This window comes from Melospiza melodia, chromosome W, assembly GCF_035770615.1.
Source record: "Melospiza melodia melodia isolate bMelMel2 chromosome W, bMelMel2.pri, whole genome shotgun sequence".
NCBI classification, from domain to species: domain Eukaryota; kingdom Metazoa; phylum Chordata; class Aves; order Passeriformes; family Passerellidae; genus Melospiza; species Melospiza melodia.
The window spans coordinates 2303871-2315737 of NC_086225.1; the positions used below are offsets into that span (position 1 = coordinate 2303871).

At 41.1% G+C, this 11867-nt stretch overlaps 1 protein-coding gene across 1 annotated transcript in view; it reads left to right on the forward strand.

The window, feature by feature from the left end:
• Positions 1 to 10208, forward strand: part of LOC134431479 (ras GTPase-activating protein 1-like) — a 126227-nt gene extending 116019 nt beyond the window's left edge. The window contains exons 23-25 of the mRNA XM_063179491.1: positions 223 to 300; positions 1618 to 1752; positions 10125 to 10208. Coding sequence (XP_063035561.1) covers positions 223 to 300; positions 1618 to 1752; positions 10125 to 10208 — 297 coding nt within the window. The remainder of the gene's footprint in view (positions 1 to 222; positions 301 to 1617; positions 1753 to 10124) is intronic.
• Positions 10209 to 11867: the final 1659 nt, after the last annotated feature.

Consider the following 11867-nt stretch of genomic DNA (forward strand, 5'->3'; position numbering starts at 1 on the left):
TAACATTTCATGTCACAATGCATATATCAACAATTTCAGAATCCATCTGGTGCAGAAAAAAGTGTAATCTTTTCATTGGTTGTACACCAGTAATCATAAATTCACTTGAAAAAGATGACACATTTGTTTTGCAGTGTCATTTGTCTCTGATTGCAATATGTTCAGGTATGACTGATTAATCAATATCAATTTGTTCTAATAAATACTTTTTAAAATTACCAGGAGCCATATATGGAGGGGGTAAATCCATTTATCAAGAGCAACAAACATCGCATGATCATGTTTTTAGATGAACTTGGGGTAAGTGGTTTAAAAAGAGAAATTTCAAGTTGTATAGCAACATTGTGAGTTAAAATTCTTTATAGTCCTTGTTAACTAGTTCAAAAATGCATCAGCTTCCTCGCAATTTTGAATGATTGTTACTGAAATATTTTTCTTGTGCATGTTTAGGAACTGCAGATTGCTGACCTGTCGCACAGAATTAAAACCAATCAAATGTCCAGTTACAAAGTACTGTTGTAGACATGAGATCTATTTGAGCTTCTCCCCAAGGATTAGGGCTTTCAGACAAAAATACCAACCTTCTAAAAAATATTTTAAATTAAATAAAATCTTATGCTTAATTTCTCATATGATTTTGACCTGACATTGAAAAAATTGAAGTTTTTAAAAATATTGTGTTCTATTTTAGTTACACATAACAAAATGTCTCACTGCATGAATTCTGGATATTGTAGTTTAAAAGAGAATAATAGTTTCAGTTCATTTTGAAACCATTTTGTGTATAATAGTTATAATGAGTTAGGAGCTCATGTGTGTATATATGTTTATGTTTAAACCAATAATTTGTTGAAAAAAGATGAAAGAAATATGCCTATTTTATTATTCATGAATGATTCTCTTAAAAGTGACCTAGAAAACATCTCAGACCATTTTGATAATCTATAAGATTTACTGTTTTGAAGGGTGTCATTGAGAGAGATTGCTATATGTCACCTTTTTATGGTTAAATGGCAACTTCTGCATATTATGATACACTTGTTTTTTCTTTAAATGGTAAATTATGCATGAGGACTCAGAAAATTGTTGGGTTTTAAAATAACTGATTCATCTCCTGGTTTAATTACATTATTTTATTAGCATTACTTGATAGTTTGAGGATTTTTTTGGTGTCCATTTTTGCTATTGTTATTGCCTGATTTAAATTAAAAAAAAAAAAACAAATAAAGCAAAAAACATCTAATGGATGGATCCCCCTCATTTGGGGGGAAGATATGATATGAATCTCTTCTTCTCAGTATCTTTCTAGACAGCTCAGAGACAGCATAGCAGCATCAAACTCTCCTATTAGGAATAGGAATTGATGTATATTCAGTGATCTCTGTGTAAAATGTGTAACCATAATTTAATTGTCTTCATAAAATAGATGGTTGTGGAGAGAAGGAAATAAATTATTTTTATTAGATAACATGGACGGAAGACTTAATTGTGAAGAAAAACATGGTACTTGCTCGCAGTATCAAAAGAACTGTTGGTGGGTGTGGGGAACTGTAATTTAATGTCTTTTATGCCTCACTACTCACCATTCTAAATCTGTTCTCATAATTTTTGTTAAAGAATGTTCCTGAGCTTCCAGACACTACAGATTACTCTAGAACTGACTTATCTCGTTATCTGGCAGCCTTGCATGAGATGTGTGTGGCTCATTCAGATGAACTTCGGACACTTAGCAATGAGCGAGGTGTAATGCAGGTAAACTTTAATTATTAACAAAAATCACACGTAGAGATAGCATGTGTAACTAAAGTTATTGTTTAACATCGTGGTTCCTTTGCAATTTTTTCTCTTCAGCAGTATGAGTGATAAATATGTACATTTCACCAGGAGGTTGCTAGCTGTAAAGGTAAAGAAGCTCAAAAATATGAACTAAGTATTTCTACAACAAATCCACAGAGGATTTAAAGCAGTGGGTTGGGGATTTTTTGATTAGGTTTTTTATATTTTGTTTTGTTTTTTCTCTTTTGGGGTTTTGGGGGGTTTGTGTTGTTTGTTTTAGTGTTTTGTTTTTTTCACAGAATCGCTAGGTTAGAAGAGACCTTAAAGATCATCAAGTCCAACCCATGCCCCTACACGTCAACTAAACCATGGCACCAAGTGCCACATGCAGTTGTTTTTTAAACACATCTAGGGATGGTGATTCCACCACCTCCCTGGGAAGACAATTCCAGTACTTTACCACTCTTTCTGTAAAAAACTTTTCCCTGATATTCAACCTAAATTTCCCTTGGCGCAGCTTGAGACTGTGTCCTCTTGTTCTGTCAGTTGCTGCCTGGATAAAGAGACCAACCCCCATCTGACTACAAGCACCTTTCAGGAAGTTGTAGAGAGTAATAAGGTCTATTATGTTGGGTCATTGGTTGGAGACAGAAAAGACAGAACTCTCTGATGATCATGAGACAAACAACAAATATTTATTATGGCCACCCCCCTTAGAGAGGGGGTTCAAAATTCCCAGCCTTAGACAACTGATTGGTTGGGATTTCAGCACTGCCCAGCTCTCTGGCTAGAGATGTGTCTGCATTCAGGGTTGAATGGGATTGGCTGGGGTTCTCTTCTTGAGTTCAAATCCATCCTATCTTTACTTACCCAGGGACTTGCTTACTTCTAGGCTGGTTGAGTTTGGGGGTCTGTTATGGCCAAATTTATCTTTGCAGCTACAGACCAGCTGCAACCGTGACAAAGGTTACCTATGAGTCTCCTTTCTCCAGGCTTAAAAACCCCAGCTCCCTCAGTCATTCCTCATAGGGCTTGTGTTCCAAGCCCCTCACCAGCCTTGTTGCCCTCATCTGGACGTGCTCAAGTGTCTCAACAGCCTTCCTAAACCGAGGGGGCCAGAACTGGACACAGTACTCAAGGTGCGGCCTCACCAGTTCCAAATACAGGGGAAGAATGACTTCCCTAGTCCTGCTGGCCACACTATTCCTGATACAGGCCAGGATGCCATTGGCCTTCTTGGCCGCCAGGGCACACTGCTGGCTCATGTTCAGTTGGCTGTTGGCCAGTACCCCCAGGTCCCTTTTCTTGCCTGAGCACTGTCCAGATACACTGTCCCCAGCCTATAATGTTGCAGGAGATTACTGTGGCCAAAATGCAGGACTTGGCACTTGGACTTATTAAATGTCATCTTATTGGACTCTGCCCATCCATCCAACCATTCCAGGTCTCTCTGCAGAGCCCTCCAACCTTCCAGCAGCTCGACACACACCCCCAGCTTAGTGTCATCTGCACATTTACTAATGAAAGACTCAATACCCACATCCATGTCATCAATAAAAATATTAAACAGAACTGGCCCCATCACAGACCCCTTAGGGACACCACTGGTGACTGGCCACCAGCTGGGTGCAGCACTGTTCACCACCACTCTCAGGGCCTGGCCATCCAGCCAGTTCTTAACCCAGCAAAGAATGCTCCTGTTCAAGCTGTGGGCTGCCAGCTTTTCCAGGAGTGTGCTGTTTGAGATAGTGTTAAAGGCCTTGCTGAAGTCCAAATAGACAACATCCACAGCCTTTCCCGCATCCACCAGGCGGGTCACCTGGTCATAAAAAGAGACCAGGTTGGTCAAACACGACCTACCCCTCCTAAACCCATGCTGGCTGGGTCTGATACCCTGGCCACCCTCTAAGTGCTGCATGATGGCACTCAATATAAACTGTTCCATTACCTAACCAGGCACTGAAGTCAGGCTAACTGGCCTATAATTACCAGGATACTCCTTCCCACCTGTCATGGTTTGATACTGGCACAATGCCAGTACCCCCATGAAAATACATTCTCCCTGGTGTCTACTGTGAGATGGGACCAGGAATAGAGCAAAGCAGGCTCCAGCTTAGGAATAAAAGGAAAAAAAACTTTATTAACTTACAATATATAAAAGAAACACACAGAACTCAGGATGAAAACCTTCCAAACATTCCTCCTCCCCCCACCAAATTCCCAATATACCACAGTAAGACAAAACCTTGGATTCTCAATTCCGTTATCATCCCTCAGATCACCAACTCTCAGTCCATCACCACCCTTCAGATAATCAGTTCTCAGTTCATCAAGAAGAGAGGAGTCCCTCTTGTGCCATAGGCTTCCCCTGGAAACACAGTTGAAACCTCGTGTGTTTCCGCGTCACACGTGGTACCGCCCAGAGATCATTTGCCATTGTGACATCTTCCTTCCATGCCCAGTGCCCTCACCACTGCACATGGACCAGAGCTGCTTCTAGGGTTTTCCTTTTAAGGCTGCTTTGCCCAGTTCCAAAAAGAGCACAGTCTTTCACCTTTGGGACACCTGTCTGTCCCAAATTTCACCCCCTGGGGCCGAGGGGTATCAAAAATAGAGATCTTCTCCTTCACTGAAGATCGAGGGCACCAACCACCCTCCTCACCCGTCGTCTCTGTTCACACACTCCTTCACATAACAATACTGAACTCTCTTGGCTCCGAGCCATTGCTTCCCCCTAAATGCAGCCTCTGTGTCACAGGAAAAATGTTTCTGTCCATGGCTATACAAGAAAAGTCCAGCCAAAGGCCACTCCATCATCTTCTGCCACCTAGAATTCTTCTCAACTTCTCTTGAGGACACCTTTCGCTTGCACAAACTTGCATCACACTTGCCCATTTCCTGCTATTCATCCCTATGGCTCTTCTCATTCAGCTCCAGGAAGATCAGCATTTGTAAGGTCTCCATCATCCAAGAAAAGGGTTAAAATATCAGGCTCTGCCTGTCCAGAACTCCCACAGCTGCCCTGCCAGGCACCTTCTTGCTGCCCCCCCCCTCCCTTCTCCTTCCCAGCCAGCCGTGCTGCCCACACACAATATCGAATTTCAATGTGCCTCAAGCACCAGCACAGGCTCACTCTCTGTCTCTCTCTTGGGGGGTGGGGGGGGGGGCTTCTCGATGACTCTCCAATGTTCCTCCACCCTTCCATCCTGCAAGGGCCTTTACCTCCCCTCTCTGTCCAAGGCCCTACCTCACCCAGCCACATGGCTTCCCCTCCCCCGTCCAGCCTGCAGCCAGGCAGGGGAGGTCTGACCTCTTTCACTGCTGGAACCCAAGAGAGTTTCCCCCTGGGGGTTCTCTGCTTTTAACCCCCTCTGTTCTCAGAGGCGTATCCATGTCCTCAGTGGCCACACCAGATGCCAATATTCAAATCTGAGCACCTATTGGTTTCACCACAGCATCCCAAAAAACTCACTTCCTCTCAAACCAGGACACCACCCTTTTTATGAATGAGCATCACATTGCCATCTTCCAGTCATCTGAAACCTCACCAGCGAGCCAGGACTGTTGGTAAATGATGGAGAGCAGCTTCACAAGCTCATCTGCCAGCTCCCTCATCACCCTTGGATGGATCCCATCTGGTCCCGTAGATTTATAAACATCCAAGTGGCTCAGCAGTTCTCTGACTACCTCCTTCTGGATAACAGGGTATTGCAGGAAAGCCAGGACTCCTGAACAACTGACCAATATGATCAAGCAGAAGCCATTTATTGTTTACATTACACACACTTTTATAGATTCTACAAACTACTAAGATCACACTTCTCGATTAGTGCCTTTGTCTTGTTCCCTCGTTCTCTGCCTCCATTTCTCAATGTCCGTGATTGGTTACCATGCAGGTGTTTCACAGTTCTCTGTTATCTAGTTCTTGTGATCCTAGTATGCGGTTTCTCAGCTTCTTTGTTCTTATTTTAGCACAATTTATGTCTTAGTAACTTTGATGAATTCCACAGTGCCCCGAGAAAATTCTGATAAGAACAGTTACAGATGGTATGGCTGTACACACTGAGGCCTAAGTTGTTCATATACATTGCTACAACAGGGGGACCATTCTGTTCCCTGACAACATCTACCAACCTAGGAGGACAGTTGTCCTGAGGACAAGCATCTTCCCACTAAAGACTGAGGCAAACAAGGCATTAAGCACTTCCGCCTTATCCTCATCTGCAGTTACTAAGTCCCCTCCTACGTTCAGTAAAGAACAAAAGTTGGTCTTACTCTTCCTTTTGCCATTAATATATTTGTAAAACCATTTTTTATTATCCTTTACAGAGGTTGCCAAATTAAGTTAGAACTGAGCTTTGGCCTCCTTAATTTTTTTCCTACATGCCCTAGCAACCCCTTTAAATATTTCCTTAGAGACCTGACCCTCCTTCCAAAGATGATACATCCTCTTTTTATTCCTAAGTTCCTTCAAAACCTCATTGCTCATTCAGGCTGGATGTTTGCCTCGTTGACTCATCTTTTGGCACAGAGGGACAGTCTGTTCCTGTGCCCTCAAGATCTCTCTTTTGAAGCACACCCACCTTTCCTGGACTCCTTTGTTTTTAAGGTCTGCTTCCCAAGGAACTCTTTGAATAAGTCTCCTAAATAGGCCAAAGTCTTCTCTCTGGAAGTCCAATATAAAAGTCTTATTGATGTTCCTCCTGATTTCACCAAATATCAAGAACTCTATAATTTCATGATCACTGTGCCCCAAGTGGCCTCCAACCACCACATCTCCCACCAGCCCATCTCTATTTGTGAACAACAGGTCTAGCATAGTCCCTCCCCTGGTGGGCTCACTCACCAGCTGTGACAAAAAGTTGTCCTCCACACACTCTAAGAACTTCCTGGACTGCCTCTTTATTGCTGTATTAAGTTCCCAGCAGATGTCTGATAGGTAAAAGTCACCTACAAGAACACAGGCTGGTGATCCTGAAACATTCTCCAGCTGCTTATAGAATAAGTTGTCCACCTCTTCTTCCTGGTTGGGTGGATGATAACACACTCCCTCTAGGATGTCAGCCTTGTTGGCCTTCCCCTTAATTCTTACCCTTAGGTATTCACCTTCATCATCCCTAGTTTCATTACCCATCGCATCAAAAGCCTCCCTAATATAAAGGGCCACCCCTCCACCTCTTCTCCCTTTCCTATCTCTCCTGAAGAGCTTGTAAGCCATCCAGTGCAGTGCTCCAGATATGTGAATCATCCCGCCACATTTCCGTGATGGTGATTACCTCATAGCTTTGCTGTTGTGCCATGGCTTCCAGCTCTTCTTGTTTGTTACCCATGCTGCATGCATTAGTATATATGCACCTCAGCTGGGCTACTGATTTCACCACTAACTCAGGTTACCACCTTTGGGCCTACTTCTAGACAGCCCAGCTGCATCCCTTTCCCCCTTCAAACTTAGTTTAAAGCCCTCTCAATGAGTTCTGCCAGTTCATGAGCTAAAATCCCTCTGTCCTTAACAGAGAGATGGTGGCCATCCAGTTTCAGCAGACCAGGTGCCATAAAAGTGGCCCCATGATCAAAATTCTGCCTATGACACCAACCCTTGAGCCACTTGTTGATAATGTGGGTTCTCCTATTCTTTTCATTGTTTTTCTCTGCCACCAAAGGCACTGAGCAGAATACCTGTGCTCCTGCCCTATCAACCACTTGACCCAGTGACCTTAAGTCCCTTTTAATTGCCCTGGTGTTCTTCTTTTCAATTTCATCACTGCCAGTCTGCAGTATCAGCAGTGGGTAATAATCAGAGGGCTGAATCAGCCCAGGGAGTCTCTTGGTAATATCCCATACCCTGGCCCCAGGGAGGCAGCAGACCTCCCTGTGGGATGGGTCCAGTCAATATATGGGGCCCTCTGTTCCCATCAGAAGGGAGTCACCCACTATGACTACCCTTCTTTTCTTTTTAATGCTAGAGGCAGTAATCCGTTTGACAGACAAAGTGTAATTGGAAGGCTTACTGGGCAGATCATTTTCTTCTATGTCATCTGGCTGCCCCTCTAGATCCAGGGCCTCATACCTATTCTGAAGTGGCACCTGGGTATGTAATGGGGGTCAGGAGGAGTTTTTATTACCTCCCTGAGGTAATAACCCATTTCCACTCCCCTTCATCCACCAGGTGTCCTCCTATTGCCTGACAATGAGAGGAATGGGAGTCGTCTGACTCCTGGTGGGCCTCCCTCAAGAATGGAAGGGCAGAACTCCACCAATCTATTTCCCTTTCAGTTTCCCTAATACTCCTTAGTCTTTCAACTTCCTCCCTAAGCTCAGCCACCAAGAAAGGAGATCATTCATTAGTTTGGGGTTGGTTTTGGGGTTTTTTTGGGGGGGGAGTTGTGGGTTTTTTTATTTGTTTGGTTTTATTTTGGTTTTGTTCTTTTGGTTTTTTGTGAGGTTTTTTTCTTTAGTTTCCAGGTGAAGTTTTTAGTTTCTAGAGAAAGGAAGCCTAAACTCAAGAAATTACTGTCTCCTGGCAGTCTCTAGACTTAGGATCTAGCTCATCTAATTGAGAACTAAACATCTAAATTTACTTTCCTTAGCTTTCTAGCACTACTTCACTTCTGCTTCCTGATTTATTATGTTTGTAAACAATCATGGCAAACTTCTCTAGTAAATGCTATAAATGAATGTTCTGTTCCAAATAATTAACTTGTGTACAGCTTTTATGAAAACTTATTTTTAAGAGGAAAAAAATCTGCATGACTTCATGCATTGTCTCAAAAAGTAATATACTTGCCTATGGTCTACTAATTATGATGAACTTCAAGTTGCCAATCCTACTTATTGCACAGTATCATGTTTTGGTATGTTTGACTAGTATACTGTGCTGTGCAGGAGATAATTTCTGTTCCCTTTTTAATGCTAATGATTTGGGGACAGCAGCAGTTTTACTATGGAAAGCCTTTTGGTTTAGAGATGGTCTTCCTTACATTTAATCAGTATCAGCTCAAACTATTTAATGACTCATGTTGAAGAGGCAGTTTTAAAAATAGTTCTTAATTTAATTGCTTCAAAATTACTTGTTGTAATCAGATTTCTTATTATTGTCATGGTTTGAAGTCTGAGCTTCCTATATCCGGACTCTTTCAAGGCCTTAATTTAAACCCAAATAGATGATAAATCTATATTTCATCTCAGCAGATGTTACTCAAATAATGTATTTTTTGGCAGTAATGTGTTTTTTTTTTGTATAAGGATATTACTGGGAACACTTAGGACAATGTTACAAATGGTGAAAATATATTTGTATTCAATTAGCTTTGGCAGAAGAAAGATCAAGGAATTTAAAATGAGATAACACTACATTATAGCAATTAAAAACTAATCTAGTTTAATAACTACTAAAATTTGCTTCTTCAGGGGCATATGAGAGGAAAAAAATCAATCATGTTCAAGTTCATAATTCACAGCTACTTCTAGTCTTGACAAAGCAAAGATGATGGCTACACTGGCAAGTCAGGATAGTAGAAGTTTTCAGTATTCAATATGTATTGCTTACAGATAAGGGAGGGAATTTCTTTCACAAGGCCTGCATCTGTAGCACTTAAGGGTCATAAATGTGACACTGTTTTCTCAATACACTTATATTTCTACTTCAGAGGAGTAATTTCTCCTCATGGGTTTCCATAAAAAAAACCTCTTGAATCTTTTTTTTTTTTCACCTATAAGTGCCCTAATGTGTATCATCAACCTGTTGTAGCTGAACACAGTTCTACTATAATGAAAAAGTTATTGAACTTCTGACAGTGCATTAGCAATACTATTTCTCAGCCTGTTTTGTATGTTCAGTTGCATTTGTTCAAGTTTAATGACCAGGTTTTCAGAAAGTTAGAGGGTGCTTCTGCTTGTGCAGTAGTGAATTGTATTATCAACTTTTTTTTTCCACCAGAATTTCTTTCATGTTCTTGGCCCAGTTCTGCACTTTCACATTGGAAAAATACCTGAGAGTAGATTTTTGGTTTACAGATTGTTTTTAACAGATAGAACTGTTTCATTTTCAAACTCTCAGGTTAAGTTGGCAAGACTTAATGGGTTTCCATGGCTGCAGATAAATTGCATATTGCTGTTTTACAGTTGCCTTTTGAAATAATGTCTTAGTGACTGTGAAACTGGAGCTGGGGAGAGGGAGTGTGAGGGCTGTGGATTTAAATATATTTTAAACTACCTAATTCTAAGTCTGGTAGGTTAATGTTGAAGATGCTTCTCAAGCAAGATGGGTGTTGTTTTTTTCTACTTGCTAATGTAGGGTTGTACTGGGGTTTTTTGTTGTTTGTGTTTTCTTTTTGTATTTTTTTCTGCAGCATGTTCTTAAGAAGCTGTTGGCTATTACAGAACTGCTTCAACAAAAACAACATCAATATTCATTGTCTAATAACATCAGGTAGCAGCCTTCTACCTGAATTCTGCATGGATCCAGCATGTCTAACATGGCAACTTACACAGGTATCACTTTTTTTGCTCTTGCCAAAAATTGCACACCCTGTCACATTCCCAGTGATGTGTGAACTATGCAAAAAAGAAAACAAAGATTCTGTTAGCAAATGATTCAACCAGCAGGTCTTTAAGCTATCTGTGCAGGATATTTGCACTTTTTTCCACTTGGAACCAGTTTTTACAGCCTCTGAGCCTTGGTGTACAGTTTACCTTTTGCAAAGAAAATGCTGTGACTGTAGTAACTTTGAAAATTATTTTGAACACCTGTGTCCTGGGGTGACTTTATGATGCTTGTATCCCCATTGGTCTGTTTAGCCCAGAAATAAGTTTTGCACCTTTAAGACTGGTTCTGAGAGGGAAGGGGGAGGGGGAGAGAAGAAGCATGCAGTTTGTTTTCAGAAACTGCACTCACTCCTCCACATTCCTGCTCCTGGACTGTGTTGTCTACTGTGTTGTCTACAGATGGACAGACACCAGGACAGAGCTCTCTTTTGCTTTTTAGTTAGTTTTTAGCTAGCTGAGGCAGAGAAGTTCCCTAGACTCTAGTGTTTCTTTTTCTTGGAACTGTTTAAACCTGCTCTGGACTGAACACCCAGAAGAGCACCGCCAGCTCACACCTGTGGTCCCCTGGGGCTTGGCCTGGGCTACAGCATTTCCAGCGCTGGAGGGACTGGTAACAGACTGAGTGAGCCGAGCTACAGCCCATGAAGGGGATTTCTTGAGTTTGTCATCTCTTTGGAGCGGCAAGAGGCTTTATTGTTTAATATTATTCTTTTTTTTTTTTTTTTTTTTTTTTTTTTTTGTGCTGGTGAATGCTTTGCTTGTCAAATAAACAGTTTTTTCCACTTTTCTCCAAGGAAATCTTTTCCTGATCCATTTGGGGGAGAGGCCACTTGAATTTGCTTTCTAGAGGAACCCCTTTGCAGGTTTTCTCCCAAATTTGCCCTAAACCAGGACAACCTGCAAATGCCAAAGTTTTTCTGTCTTGTTGGAAAAGAATTACCAACTGACAAGGAAAGATATGCATTGTTTTGACAGCTACATGTAACTGCATAACATTTCTTACTGTAATTTCTGAGTGGTTACAATTATTATGATTTTGACTTTTTCAACCACTTAAACATGTATTTACAATTTCCAGATTTTGACGGTTATGGTAAGAACAATCTTTCCTATATACTTTTTATACCATGCTGTTTCTCTTGCTGGAATCATGTCAAAAGAATATGCAGAACAGATCTTGTCAGCTTTATTCTTAATGTGCCACAGATTCAGTCTAAATAATTCTTCCATCAAGGATTGTGTATCCATTCAAGCAAATCACAATGCTTTTTTAAAATGCTTACAAAAGTGAACAATAAGAATTTAGTAAATTTATTATCACTCTATCAGACATGCATGCATCCATTACACCGTTTTATAACATATATTATTTGGCTCGTGTGTAATGTAAGGCTTCCATGAATGTTATTTTTGAACTTGAAAAATAATTTTTAAAATAATCAAGCTGCCAATAGATTCTCCATAGAAACTAACTTTGTGTTCAAGTAATAGAACACTGTAAAAAATGAAATTTGGATAGCAGATATGTTTAGCTATTTATCTACTGC